This window comes from Mustela nivalis (assembly GCF_964662115.1).
Source record: "Mustela nivalis genome assembly, chromosome: 4".
Taxonomy (NCBI): Eukaryota; Metazoa; Chordata; class Mammalia; order Carnivora; family Mustelidae; genus Mustela; species Mustela nivalis.
In genome coordinates this window covers 136,826,183-136,841,688 of record NC_139023.1, presented here as the reverse complement: position 1 = coordinate 136,841,688, position 15,506 = coordinate 136,826,183, and the positions used below count along the sequence as shown (strand labels likewise).

The window sequence follows — 15,506 nt, the reverse complement described above, 5'->3', positions numbered from 1 at the left end:
TGGACAAAAACTACAGTGCCAGCCAGTGCCAGTCTGGTTTTCAGAGATAGCTCTGATCTGATTCACCTGGAGACTTGGTACAGCTGCTCAGAGACCATCAGAGACACAACTGCTGTGCTCTTCCTAGGGGGCATTCCCAAATCCTCTGGATTCCCACCACCTCATAGGAGATCTACCATGTAGAGGAATGGGGTGACAGCAGTGGAAGCCGTAAACCTAACTATCAGCCATTGTGAGGCGAGCAGGATACATGAATTTTATCAACTTGCAAACAGGCTTCTTTCTAAGGCATGTTCTCTCCTCACTGCCCCCATCTGAAAGATTTAGTCAAGTTCACATTTGTGACTGTCAAAAGCTTTAAGAAGCTGCTAGTGACCCCGGTCACCTTGGGGAAGAATGCAGCTATCTGAAGAAAGGCACTGGAGGAACTGGATGGGCAGAAGTTCCCCAAACTGCCATCAACCAACAACCAAATAGTGTTGCTGTGAGTCTGAGTATAGCTCACTATCAGTGGCCTTCTTGACCTTGTGGTGGATCCCTGGCATTCATGGCCTTTGTTCCCTGTCTGACTTCTGCTACGCAGACACAGGAGAAATAGAACCTTATCTTCGTGGACTATTTAAAACCTTAGTGCATGACCAACCTTTTTCCGGATTAAAATGAGGACAATGCTAAACATACAAACAGAATAAACAACTAGTATGCCACTGATTAAGAAAACTGAGGTAACTGACATTTAGAGTTAAGATTTTGATAAAACAAGGCAGGCAAAAACACTATTTCTACTTATAAGTCATATGTAATCAATCTGTTTACTGGCACTTAACAAATATGACAAAACAACCAGAGAAATTATATATATAAGTGGCACTGAATTTGCTATCATAATCACAAATTCACAGTGAAATATAAATGAAAGTAAAAGATTCATTTGACAACAGTTTGCCAGTTCCTACAAGTTCAAGGATGCCATAATTTGTAGTCATGGCGTCCCTAACAGGGACATTCAATCTTTGGCAAATCATATGGATTATTATGATGGAAAAAATAGCTGTCCTTTTATTTTTAATTCAGAATGCAAATGAGGGATCCCATAATATACCAGAGGAGAAACGTGTTCCAAAAGTTCCATGTATCAAACCGGAAGAGTGAATTCTTCAAGTGTGTGTGATTTAGCAAAAGGAAAATTCTTGGAGACAAAAGGGAAACCATACAATAGTGGCTTATTGGACTGGCATAGAGATAAAAATCTGCAGTCTGTATTGCCATTTATCTCTGGTGCCACAGTGTCTAACTTTGGGTACAGTTTTCCATAGATATCCACAAAGCTAGCATGACTTCTCCATTACTTTTTTAAGAAATGGCAGGAGGTGCCAGATTCTTTAGTAGTAACACTCATAAAATGTTTTACTCCATTAAATTAATAACTATAATAGATAAGAGAAAATATTTCTTTTACTTGAGTTAAGCTCTTAAAACTGCATATATTAAGAGAATTTCAAAGATCAGAAAATACTACTGTTTCTACTTAAGATGATAAAACGTAGGACAACCCAATACCTTTGACAGTCTAGTCTTTGTTCAGTAGGAGAGATATTACACAGACAAGTGTTTTTCTTCCTGGTAAGCAAGATTTGGTACCATTTCCTAGTAAGAGGGACAAAACAGTATCGAGCAACAAACTCCTACTTTTTCAATCTAACCGTTAGCTTCTTTGTGGCAAGAGAATACTTCATTTCCTAGCAGCCAAATAAAAGAAAACCTTTTAGAGGGGAGAAGAACATTTTCTCCCAAGAAGAGGGGAGAAAAACATTTTCTCAGACAGGTTGACTCACTCAACTTTCAGCAGAAGCCCATTATCGCAACATTACTATACAAACTCTTCTCCTTTATTCTACTTATATATTCATTTGAGCTTTTTCCAATAAAGATTTGAGAAGAAGCCAGATTCAAATATAGAATTCATGCAATCAACATTTAGAAAGTAGCTAATGAAACAAGAGCTTGCTAACAGAAGCTCCTCCATACATCTTGCAAAAAGCAAACATGGCAATGCTCATGTCTAATGTATTAGTACATCCCCAAATGGGCAATTTTTCATAGAATGAAAAGTACCTAAATTCTAAGGTCTTCTCATTTTTTTCTCCAGGAGAATTTCCTTCTTTTCTCCCTGAGCAATATTTGGATTCTAGGAGACTCTGAAGTAGGATTTCAGAGTTTATTTCAGAGATGCAGGAATTGGCTTGACCTTTGCTGAATGGTACTTGCTTTTGAGCTCTTCATAAAATGCGTATGTGCTAGTCATCAATAATATGGGCCAAACACCTATCTGATAGATTTCTTTTGAAGGCTTTCATGTACTTTTGTAGAGGTCATCTTATTTATCCTTGTAGATTTTCTATTTAAAGACTTCCAATGGCTGCCACATCATCACTGTGACATAAGGAAAGACAAGTCCTTATTATCTGCAAACAGAAAAACTGAGACGGAGGATCCATGTAGTCTACCTAGAGATTAAGGTTAGTCAGGGGACAGAACTGGCACATCATTTCTTCACTAGATCTCGCATGTCCTCACCCGTATGGATGACACAAAGACATTTACGTGTCTCTCTCCCTTCCCCTCCATTTACATATATGTAAAGACTTACTTTTTAATTGTTAATGTAGAGATTTCAAAAAACATAAGGTGTATACTTAATACCCAAGCCCCTCCACAGTTACTACAGTCCTGATCTGAGGTACTGGGATACGTGGTTCGTTGGTAAGAGCATGGATCTGGAGTCGGGCATTCGGATCTCCGTGGAGGGGCTAGAGGGACCCTGAGCCGATTCCTTCCGGGAACCCTCAGCTGTCAGTGAGCCAGCGATAGCTCTCGGGAGTGGATCAAATGAGGTAAGGCGCGTGCGTGATTGCTTAGCACGACCCTACGTGGTAGCTAACGCCCCAGCCATCAAAATTATCAAGAGCCCGGCGTGGATTTGGGGGAGTGTCTGACGAAGAGTCTTCAACTGTTTAACGCAGAAGAGAAAGTACTGATCTTGGTAACGGTAAAATAGCTAAGGGAGAATCGCTGGTAAAGCTGCCGCGATGAGACTCTGAACCCTGACGGAAGGAAACACGAGAAGACGGAGGAACCTACCCTGGGTTGTGGATTAGTGGGCGCACTAGGGTAGGGGTGTGTGGGGCGGGCAAGCGGGTGGGGAGGCGAGGGGGTGCGGCTGTCACTCACGCGGGGGTGACGCCCTTGGGCAGGCCTAGGGCGTTGACCGCCACCGGCGGCGGCTGCGAGGGCAGCAGGGCGCTGAGGAAGGCCGCGGGCGTCTGGCTGTGGCCGAAGCGGGCGGTGGGCGAGGTGCACAGGGCGGCCGGGGCCGCGCTGGGGAGCGGTGGTGGCGGCGGCGGCAGCGGGAACACGTCGGGCACCGGGAAGGCCGTCGTGGGGCTGAAGACCGGGGGCGGCGGCGGCGGGGGCGACGGCGAGGACTGGCACCACGGAGCCTCCGCCTCAGCGGCGCCGAAGGACTGCGCGAAGGACGGCGCCGGCGCGCGGCCGAACTGCTTCAGCGTCGGGGACATGGGCGACGGGAGGCTGGAGGAGCTGGGGCTGGAGGCCGGCGTGGCGTGGCCCGACGCGGGACCGAGGTTCTGGGCTGCGATGAACTGCTTCGGGCGCGCGTAGTTGAAGGAGCCGGACGACTGCATGGCGGGCGCGGAGCGGGGGGCGAGCGCGCTCATGGGCTCCGGGCAGGCGGGCGACGCGCAGGCCACGAGCTCGGGGAAGGCGGGCGGCGGCGGGAAGGGCGGCGAGGGGGGCGCGCTGCGCGGGGCGCCGGCGGGCGGGGGGTGCCGCGTGCCGGCCTCCTGCTCCAGGCGGATCTGGTTCTGGAGTTGCTGGATTTTCAGAGGGTCCCTGCGGGGGGAGAGAGAGAGAGAGAAAAGCGACACCTTCAGAGAGGGAGGTAGAAGGACTGCTCTCAGCGGGCCGTGAGGGGAACCTATGGACGGACTCTGGGACGTTCGCCAGCTCCAGACCATTCCCCGCTCCGAATAACGCACAAGTCATTTAGCCTGAAGTGTGAAGTGTGTCCCCGTTAGGAATTCCGGACAAAGCGCTAAGCACATTAAGTATAATCGGTTATCTCAAGGTCTAATTTGAGTCCTACCTAAGATGATCCAAAATCAGTTTACAAAATCCGCTGATGGAAATTTTGTCTGACTTCCAGGAGCCATATTTCATTTTAACAGAACCAGAAATATGAAGAGAAAAACTTTTGACATGAGTTCTCAGTCCTTTCATTTGTGGTCAAATTTTTGGAAGAGAATTCTATCATAAGGAGAAAGTTAAAAGAAAAGACAAGTTATCTTTGGAACATTTGGGTTAGTGCAATTTGCCTACCTTAGTGCTGTCAACTGTGCAATCAGTAAATACCACAGAGTGATTTAGGGGAGAATAATTTCTGCATTTGTTGCCTATAAAAACGTATATAGAATTTACTGTCACCAAAATTTTAGCAGTAAATCCTGAAGTGCCATTTATACAAATCTTAATACACACTGATATTTTGCACCATGACTAAAATACACAAATGACAGCTTTAGGGGCGCCTGGGTGGCTCCGTGGGTTAAAGCCTCTGCCTTCGGCTCAGGTCATGATCCCAGGGTCCTGGGATGGAGCCCCACATCGGGCTCTCTGCTCAGCAGGGAGCCTGCTTCTTCCTCTCTCACTCTCTGCCTGCCTCTCTGCCTACTTGTGATCTGTCAAAAAAATAAATAAAATCTTTAAAAAAAAAAAACAATGCAGCTTTAATTCCCCAATTATTTTCCACCGAGAAGAGATAGTTTGAATTTTAATTTTTACAAAAGTTTGTAAGCAACTAGCAATTAGCTAAAGTCCAACTCTGTTTTACTCTGTCAAGCTTTCCAGGTTAGCTGAATTTTACATCCAAGATGATTTTCCTTTATTCAGTGACCAATGGCTGTCAAAAGAAACTTCAACAGAAGGTGGCACTATAGCAAGCAGCTAGAACAGCCATGAATAGGCAAAGCCATATTCCTAACTTTAAGCCTTTTAAAACTAAAAAACAACCCCCCCAAATCTCCTTATCCACAGTATTTAATTTTTAAAATCAAGCTTTTAGAAACAAAGCAACAAAAGGAATTGAAAATGCTGATCAAAGTAAAAAAATAAAAAATAAAGACATAGTTCTCTTAGCAAAGTATCATTAGATATAGGAACATCTTGTCTTCCACCTCCTTCTATAATTATCCAGTGAGCTAATTAGACTTAAATCCACAAAAAGAACAAGAAATGCTTTCATGGGAACTGAAAAGTATAAATTAGATGGTTCTGTTATGTATATAAAGTATATAGATGGCTCTGTATGCTTCATCTGTGCAGAGCATCAAAGATTTCAACAACAAAGAACTTTGTGGGGTCAATCCTATGGAACTCAATTGGAGCCTTCTAAAAGCAGCCGTGCCACTGCTAGAATTCACCAGATGCTGATGTACCAGATGTCAGTGCGGTTTGGGTACACTGTCCAGCACATGTGCTCCTGCATGCATGTATTTAGAACTGGCCCAGGAATAGAACTCATAAAAACCACCCAATAGCTCTAAAACCCATCATCTAGCACTCTCACCCTGCATCCCCGAATGCTCCTTTCTGATCTTCCTGCCTGTTCTATCACCTTATTTCCTACCTATACATCCTAGTCCTCGAATGTTCCTCATGAACATCAGGGAACCTGTGTACCTGGGTTGGGAGTGGTCTAGGTAGCCCTCCTCAGAGACACTACTCCTGTGGTCTGGCCAGCTGGGCTCACCATGGCCTCAGCTGTGTTGTAAGGTATTTTGAACTTGGCCTGGTGTCTGCAAAGAGCTGTGTTTAGTGGCTCTGGCAAGGCTGCTTCAGACTTACATCATTCCCTATATGTGGTGTGAGGACTCCTCTCCACCAAGATTAGGGAGTGGCTCCTGAGAAGACAGTCTTCAAAGAAGCCAGGGCAGGCAAGCCCAGACCACCACTATATTCTAACTCTCCGGGGGTCAAGCCTACTCATCTGGCCATTAAGAACCACGACCAAGTTTGTTAACTTCTGAGGGCTTAAAGCTGCTGAGATGCTACTTTTCATAATAAGTGATAGTTCAAGAAAGTCTTAAGTAGCATTTCATAAGAAATGAACAGGTATTCTAGTGATTTAGTTACTAGTAGATATTGCAGTGAAGAACTTTGCTAGGATTTTACGCCCCCATTTTGCACTGGGTGAAGAATGAAATATGCAGAGAACTGGAGAGTGAGAAGGGAGAGTAAAACGGTTATTCCAAATCACAAAGTATCTGGCTTGGCTTCTGGCAAATCATAGTATTTTAAAGAATACTTGAGTTAAATGGATCTGACACCTGGATTCTGAGATGATGAAATGCACAATTCTAAGTCATTTTCTCTGTCCTCATTAAGTTATTTTTATAAACTTTGATTTTCACAGAGATAAAGAGGGAAGGAAAGGTACCAGAAAAAGCCTTTGGAAATTACTTAAATGTTATAAAAATTCATCACTTTTCTGGTGTCCCCATTTTTTCCTGCTGTCTTTTTTCTGAAAATGAAACTGCATTGAACCTCTTGGAAGTACTGTGTCAAGGCTGAAAAGTTAAGAGGTCTGGACAGCTCTAGTCACAAGGAGAACTTGACCGGTGTACTAAAAGTCTCTCATTCTGCACAACTACTCCATCAACCACCCGCCTCCCCCCAGCCTTTTTCCCTCCTACCACAACCCCAATTCAAAAGTCTAAGAAATTTCCTACTCCTATCCCTCCTTCAATTCAAAAATCTTTGATATTTAAGGAAATGAGATGTCTGGACTTCTGTTATGCACCCATCACAGCCCATTAACAAATGGGGAAACTTCAGGTAACATACTCAAGGTCACAGAGCATGTTACCTGTGGAGCCAGGTTAGATCTTTAACCACACCAGGCATGTCAACATTGAAGAACCCCCACCTCCAATGTGATAAAAAAAAAAAAAAAATTCTGTGGTTATCTTTCCCTTCTAAGAACTTTCTCCACTCATGCCTCCAAACAGCCACAGCATGAGGGCCTTAAGGATCGGAATCATCAAAGTTTTAAATTTTTACACATGTAAGAATATGTTTAAGAAAATCTGACTTCAAACTTGATTCTTCTTAGGGTAAAACAGTGCAAAGATGAGCAAATCTTCGCAGCTCAGAAAGTGAATATGTAAATACTAACTCAGTGGATTCCCCCTCTTGCGTTCCAGAAAATCAAGAACTTCCCTCTCCCACCCCAAGGGTTTGGAAGCAGATTTTATCTAGAAGAGTTTTACAGACATTTGGATGGGGCAGAGATTTAGATCTGACAGGGATAAATAGAGAGAGATGCAGAACCCAGTTCACTTTCCAACTCAGTAATCTCTCTTGCTACTAGATTAAAGCAGCCTTGGGAAAATGTAACCAGCCAAGTAACTGTGTGGTACAGAAGAAAAAGGCTGGAGTCAAGTCTGATGGCACTGACTGGGAACCCAACTCCACCAGCTACTAACTGCAGGGTCACTGTGAGGATTCAGGGGGCACCGTGCCTGGTGCACAGCATGAGCTCAAGAAACATTACATGGCAGGAGAGAACCACCACATCAGTTTGTGTTACTGTACAAAACGGACTCTAAGAAAAAATGGAGATAATGTTCTACTTACTGCAAGGGGATTTTCCTTTTTATCTGTTCCCACCGCAAGTGGTGGTCCTTCTTGTACTCATAAAGCCACAGCAGGGGCAGGAGATAAAAGACAGCACGAGTCATGCACCTGGCACTGGACTGACTTATTTTCAGCAATCCTGGGAGGTTGGTATTTTCATCCTCATTTAAAAAATTCTCCACAGATTAGTGAAGTCAAGTAATTTGTCTAAGGGAAGAACCTGGATGTGAAGGGCTGGTTGGCTCGAAAGCCTTGCACTACATCATTCTCTCCAAAGTGCTCAATAACAAGAAAAAAAAGGTTTATTAAAATGTTAGCTTATTATTACTACATATCACTTTTTCTCTGGGGAACTGTAGCCCAAGCTCAAAATAAATCATGTGAAAGTAAACTTCTGGAAAACAACTTTTATGTAAATTGGAAATCCCCAGTTTGTCTCTCTGGAACAATGTCTGGATTGTAAGAAGCAATTTATCCTCTGCTCGTATTAATAAAGATCGAGTATTTATAATTGTCTGGAGAAACTCTTGGGATCTTGAAGCTGGAAAACATTTGTGCTTTCAGAATAAATATGCTGTTGATTTATGTTTTCTTTCATTTTTTTATTGTGTGATACAGAAGCCATTGTTTTAGGGGTATAGCTCAGTGGTAGAGCATTTGACTGCAGAAGCCATTGTTTGATGAAGAGGTGAAGGACCGCGCCCCCTGAACCAAGAGCTCTGCTGGTCCTGCTGTTTATAGGCACTTTGAAGGCAAAGGCAATGACCTCTAGCATCCTCATAACACTAACCCGACGCCCTCAGAACACACAATTGAACGGCACGTTGTCAGACGTACACTGTCAGTGACAGAGACCCAGTTCATTTCTGGCTGCGATTTCTATACCTCAGTCCATCAGGTGCATTCGGGAGGGAGGCCTACGATAGAGGGCCCCATATTGGACTGGGGAATTGTAAGCATTTTCAAATGAAGGTAGGTAAGTGAGTTAGGGAATAAACTGGGTGTTCCCACAACACTGGCTAGGATTAGCTCAGTATCAGATGTATGAGAAAACTCAATATATTAACTCGGAACATATAAAATAGAATATAAAACTACTCCAAGGCCTTCAGTTCAGGGAGTACTGCAGTTCCAGCTACTTTATTACATTCGCACTTCAACTTCTTGTTTTTGCTTCTATTACTCAGACTTTATGTCTTCGTATCATATAAACTAGGTACGCTTGGTGAGGGTAATATCTAACAACTTGCTTTGTTTAGCACTAACTTATTCCTGCCCCCTTGGTGAAAGGTACATAAATCACAATCTTGAGAACAATCATTTACACAATAAAAATGAGTTAATATAAGCCAAATGAGGATGTACTACACTGGGTTCTGGGGAGGTGGTAAGTCCAAAAATAGCTAAGAACTTAAATACATTCCCCCCCAAGGTTGGGGGAGAGGGCTGGGATAAAAGATTTGGATTTTTTACAAAGTACCATCAACAAGAGAATGTGAAAATCAAATTAAAATTGACACTGCTTGGGGATGTGTGTTTAACATTCATTGCAAAATGACATAGGTTTCTTTAGAAAAACCACATTCTTTGATCTTTAATTTATTCTGAGCCTTTTGTAAATCATCCCGACTCTCTAGATAGGGCCAAGATGGAACATGATTAATTACATAGGAGGGTTCAGGGAAGAAGTGACCTGAGTGAAATCAGCACACGACTTGAGTCTCTCTTAGAAAAGACTTGTCCTTTCCACTTAGAATAAGAACTGCCTTTGGCTCTGCTACAGAAAAACAGGAGCTCTTTATGTCTTCATATATAAAGCTGATGTCTATTTGAAGTCATTCTATGTACCATGAGAAAGAGAGGGAGCGACAGCTGACCAAATCATAATCCTCCTGGGAACGTCTCCAGAATATCAAAGGATGGCTGCATCTCTCACATAGCTCAGGAAATACGGACTGAGAGGCTGGGCTGGTGTGCTCCTGAGGGCCAACATTGACCTGAGCTGTGCCTCAGACCAGGAATCCTGCAGCTGGCTTCCTGGACGCAGAGGATTCTCCTTTAGGAGGTTTGTGGGGGTGCGACTCTCTGTGGGGTACATAAATGGTCGTCTGGCTCTGTGAAGGCTGTAGAATGAGTCCAAAGCGTTTCCAGTCCTACCAAAAGGATTGTACCCTTTGATGCTGATGGTGTTTCTCAGTCCTAAGGAATAAGCCTGATGAATCCGAATGAGGTGGAATTTGGCGTCCCAGCCTCAGCCTTTTTTAAGGGAGGAATGTGAGGTCAGGCTCTAAAAGCATCAATTCCACATCACAGTTAAATGCCTTAAATAATTTTCATTTCTGTTACTGCATAGCCTAGTGGAAACAGCAGGAAGATATTAATTGCCGAATCTTAGAAAAACTGTGTGAATACAGCAGACTGAACAGAAATTAATGTGGACTGTTCCCAATGGAAAATGTTTGGAATTACTTCTTCACCTAGACAAAATACACTTTTGAAGAGAAATCTGCTTTCTAGCCTTTTCTGTCAATACCTGAGGCAACACCCATGATCTCATTTCTAATTGAAACATCAAAAAAAGCTCCCTGTGAGACAGATGCTGAGGAACTTCCAGGTCTTAAGCATTTAAATTTCTCCGAGATTTTAAAAAATTGGGGGAATAAAAGGTGGACAAATACTTAACTTTAGGTCTTATAATGAGATGAAGAATTCTTGGCATATTTTAGGGTTTCACGATAAACATTTCCTCAAATTTCCACTTTATCATTGGGAGGCTTGTGCCCTCCCTTCTGTGTCATTTCCATTTTAGTTTATGTTTGCTGAGCCGAATGCATCTAAAACAACGGTGTGCATTTTGTACTTGCAAGAATGTGTTACCACTAGAGGCAAAGTGCCTTATCTTTCCAAAGAGCTAACCATCATCTGCTCACCAAGTGGCTGTATTCTATGCCTATTCACCAACGGCCTTGATATACTCGGAGAACAAAACAGCAATTCTGCCACTTCTCTACCCCTTCCATGTTTTGTCTTCAGTGTCTCCTTGTGCTCACATGTAAGAAGCTCAGTAAGTGCTTGCTGGATTTAATTAAAATCCTGAGACTTCTCTACCGTACAAAACTAGCTGTTCCATCAGGCGATGCGGCACTCAGACACACACACGGCTGTGTTGTTCTGAGGGAGCAGAGAAAGCGTCCGGATAAAGCCTCTATCACACAGGCTGTTTACACGTAAGAGCACAGAGTCAACCGGAGAAATGTTCAAATAGTTCAACTCCAATTCAGCTGTTTATGACTTTGGATAATTGGCTTATTCTATCAGGGGCCCAGTTTCTCAGCTTGAAAGTGGGAATTTATAATGTAGTATCTGTAAGGTCCTAATCAACTTTCAGATTTTATTATCCTTCCTCTTTGGTCCAGTAACACTCAAACATGGAAAAACTGACAGTAAAAGGAACTCATAAACAACTAACCAAGTCCAAGCCTCATCTTTATTCATATATATCTATCGTTCCTATGCATAAGCTGTTTTCACATCCATGAAACTGTTTTTGAAAAACAAATATGTTATTTCCTGGTAAACAGAAATAGATTTTGAAGGCATTAGAGAAGGAAACGAAAATCATTCCACAAATGACTCTTATCTCATCAAAGGAAGGATACTCTTACTCTGTAAACAATCATCACTTCACCAGTTAACATTAATGGCATTTTTTTTCTTAATGCAGATATATTCTACAGATCAATCCTGTCCATATGTTAACAAAAATAGCTTTGGGGTTTTGTGTGTCTCAGAACAGCTCCCGTAGGAATTGGGTTGGATGCGGTTCTGCTAGAAGGTTCTCCCTTACAGAAACGTGAACTGGTTCGTTCAGGGGCTCAGGAGCCACTCACCATTCTGTTAATAGACCTTTACCCTCTTTCCACCAGAACACCTTTTTGTCCCTTGGCCAGGTTTTGTAAACCTCCTAAAAATTAAGGTGTTTCCTTGACCATAAATCCGGTTACCTCTTGCTCTGGATCTGTAAGCTGGGAGTGTCAGTCCAGTCTCTGTCCTCACTCTCCCTCCCTCTGCACAGACTACATAAGCACTCACCCTCTCCTTCTCGAAGCACTCTTCTCCCTGCCATCATCCTCACTGCCACCACTGTCCTTATTCTCCTGCCTTTGATACTGTACCCTTTCCTCAAAGCTTCTTCTCTCACCTCCTGTGGGTGTCCCCCCAACTTGAGAACTTCCTGATCACCCCCTAATCTGTCTCTGACCCAGAGCCCAATCCCAAATTCAGTTCTGCTGCCCAGTTCATGGAACATAAACCCATCACACCTAACACAGGGTGCCCCTCTCCGCTAATTTCCTCCCCCTAATAACACATGATAATTCAAAGAGTCCCGCAATTTGGCCCCAAGCAGTCCTAACTTCTCCTAGCTCGATCTCCAGATTTTCATCCTCCCAAATTAGTCTCATTGCCCCCCAAACTCATGTTGGGTTTTCCTTCTTAGGCTTCTTGCATGTCCTACCCTCTTTGGGAAGGCCCACCCCTACCGATTCCTCTTCATCCACCGAGACGGTCTTCAGCCTTTTGTGCCCCTTTCAACAGCTATCTTTCCTTGAAGTCCTGGTAATATCTAGCAGTTCTTCCTCCCTCCTGCAAGCCGCACCGGTCCTCCTCAAGGCTGGGACAGTGCTATCAGGGCTTGGCAGTGACATCCTCCACCCATACCCATGAACCAGATCTTCTAGAACCAGGTGTGGGTTCTCTGTGCTCTCCTGGTGATTACTGCAATGTTCGGCTGGCCATCGTTTTAGGCGAAATATGGGAAAGGTGACACCACCAGAGCTCTTATAAGGATGACGGGACTTAGTTCTGGTTTTTAGTATCCAAAATATGAAACTCCCATCCCCCAAAAGGGAGTGTTTGTGAAGCTGGTAGCACAGTTCCCAATTTGGCATCTGTGCCGCACTCCCACCGGGTTCCAGGCAGCGGAAGCCTGTACCAGTGCCCATTTTCCATTTTATTTGGTTATCGGTCAGAAGCGCCTCGAGTTTATGTTTACCTTGAGGAAAAGTGTCTCAGGATATTTTCAGAACTTGGTGAGAACTTTAGTCATCTCTAGGCATTTTTCTTTAGAAGGGCCTGTTCTGCCCATTGCTGTCATGTTCTTTTTCAAAGCATAGATTGTATCCTGAGATAATGAAGCCGGTCCCCATACAGAAAGAGGAAATGGCTCTCTGTGTGTCCACTGTGTAGCAGGTCACAAAGACCTAACAGCGGGGTGTGAACAAAACTGCACAACTGTGTGGGGCAGCTGTGCTAGGGCTGGAATCGGAGGCACTGATGATGTCTGCCCGCAATTTCGCGCTGATATCCAGACTTATTTTTCAAATGTTGTGGAAGCACTGCCAGGAGTTGCAACTGGCTGATACTAAGTTAAAGAATGTGTAGGTGGAGGTCATGCTTTTTTCCTGGAAGGAGAATGAGGCCATTGGTTGGTGACACCATGGTAAGCATTCATAAAAGCAAGTGATGACTCACTAGCTGGTGGAGAACTGGATGAGTTCCTTCTTCTTCTTCTTCTTCTTTTTTAAGATTTATTTATTTTAGAGAGAGAGCAAGAATGGGAGGGGCAGAAGGAGAGGGCGAAAGAATCTCAAGCCGACTTTACACGGATCACAGAGCCCTATGTGGGGCTTGATCTCATGACTCTGAGGTCATGACCTGAGCCAAAATGAAGAGGTGAATGCTTCACTGACTGAGCCACCCAGGCGCCCTGGGGTGAGTTCTTCTTAAAATCAGTTTCCTGAAACTGCAACAGGCGTGGACATCTGCTTTTATTATCTACCATTCTTCCCTTCGTGTTGTACAAAGCAGTTAGTTCATCCCTTCTGTTACAGACCAGCTTCTACTCTATTCCTTGTGGGTCAGCCCAACGCTTTCACTCCCGTCCCTTTGTTTCTTTGTTACCGGGGGATATCAACATTGTAATGGAGTTCGAAACAGCTACACAGAGAGACAACTTGGCTATGTCCTGGAGACGGTCCACAGGTACAGTTTTAGGTGGGGAATGCTTTATGTTTCACATGCTGTACTTTGCAAATTTTTTATTTCTTGGGAAAACTGCCACCAGGCTATTCTCTGGCAGAAGCGATCATGCCACTACTGGGTATTTATTCCAAAGATACAGACGTAGGGAAAAGAAGGGCCATGTGTACCCCAAGGTTCATAGCAGCAATGGCCAGTCACCAAACTGTGGAAAGAACCAAGATGCCCTTCAATGGATGAATGGATAAAGAAGATATGGTCCATATATACAATGGAGTATTATGCCTCCATCAGAAAAGATGAATATCCAACTTCTGTATCAACATGGATGGGACTGGAGGAGATTATGCTGAGTGAAGAAAGTCAAGCAGAGAGAGTCAAGTATCATATGGTTTCGCTTACTTGTGGAGCATAAGGAATCACATGGAGGACATGGGGAGATGGAGAGGACAATTGAGTTGGGGGAAATTGGAGGGGGAGATGAACCATGAGAGACTGTGGACTCTGAGAAACAAACTGAGGGTTTTGGAGGGGAGAGGGGTGGGAGGTTGGGTGAGCCTGGTGGTGGGTATTAAGGAGGGCACGTATTGCATAGAGCACTGGGTGTGGTGCAAAAACAATTCTGAAACACTGAAAATAAATTAAAAAAAAAAAAAAAAAGAAGAAGAATAAGAAGTGACCACACCACAAATTGTTAGTTTTGACTAAGACAGGTCTGAGTTTCTTCTTCTGTGAAATAGAAAATCAGACTATTTTTCAATAGTTCCTTAAAATATGTTATAAAGTTCTTCCAAGCTATAAAATCCACAATCTAGTCTCTCAAGATTGGACATGTGAATATTAATTTGTTGTGCTATTGCATCTTTTGAGAGATTGTACCACTTAAATATGCTGGAATTTTAAAAAATGGTTATCTTCCAAACAACACTAATTTTATAAAGATGACTTTTTTTAGATTTCTATTAACACAGGCCTATCGCTGAAGAGGTCAACATTTCTGAATAAATGATAAAGTGCCAATAACATTTTCTATATATTTCAGTCTCACAAGGGTAAATAAGTGAGAGGAATGCACAGCTGGACCTGAGTACTCAAAGAGTAACAGGTTTTCTCTTAAAGGCTGCCCACTGCTAGTTTATGTGTTAATGACCAAGATATAAGGCATTGCCTGATCACCAGGCACCAATTCCAACCACTCATCCAGAGGTTCTTAAAAAAACTCAAAAATGCATGTTGGCAAGCTCAAGAGATATAGCTTAGCAGTGTGCACCAAGAAACTTGTGACCAGGGGAAAGGACTGTTAAGTTTTAAATGGCTTTGACCTTTCTTAGCTTATGACCAACTGACCTTGACATTCCTCAGAAGCCAAAGGATGAGCTGCGGTAATAGCAGCGCTTGCTGACTGACCTTCCCACTCTCGAGGCAGAGCCAGTCCTTCCAGCAGTAAATGAAGTTGATCAAAACGTGTCTCGGGAAGAACCATGAGGCTCCCTCCCTGAGAAATGACTAAAACCACTAAATAATTCTTAGATAAAATGGCCTAGTTACTTAATGTAATTACTCTTTAAAAAGATTAAAGAAATGTATCATAGCTACATGAAGGTTCCACATGGTTATATTTGCCCATATATGGTCAAGAGGCATTTTTCCACCGTTCTGTTGAATGGAGTGTTCTATAATATGGTATTTATGACCTCTCGATATGATAAAAACCCTGCAACATCTTGAAATACTTTTCGAAAGAAGAAAACTTT

General features: G+C 43.3%; 2 protein-coding genes across 4 annotated transcripts in view; one reads left to right on the top strand and one right to left on the bottom strand.

The window, feature by feature from the left end:
* Window positions 1-15,506, bottom strand: part of LOC309862876 (palladin) — an 84,228-nt gene that overhangs the window by 36,989 nt on the left and 31,733 nt on the right. For all 3 annotated transcript variants that reach the window (XM_082727287.1, XM_082727286.1, XM_082727288.1), the window contains exon 2: window positions 3,232-3,912. In XM_082727287.1, the coding sequence (XP_082583413.1) occupies window positions 3,232-3,737 (506 nt within the window). In that variant the 5' untranslated portion in view covers window positions 3,738-3,912. The remainder of the gene's footprint in view (window positions 1-3,231; window positions 3,913-15,506) is intronic.
* CBR4 (carbonyl reductase 4) overlaps window positions 1-15,506 on the top strand; it is a gene marked incomplete at its 5' end in the record, with an annotated part of 128,671 nt that overhangs the window by 99,274 nt on the left and 13,891 nt on the right. The gene's annotated exons all lie outside the window — the stretch shown is intronic.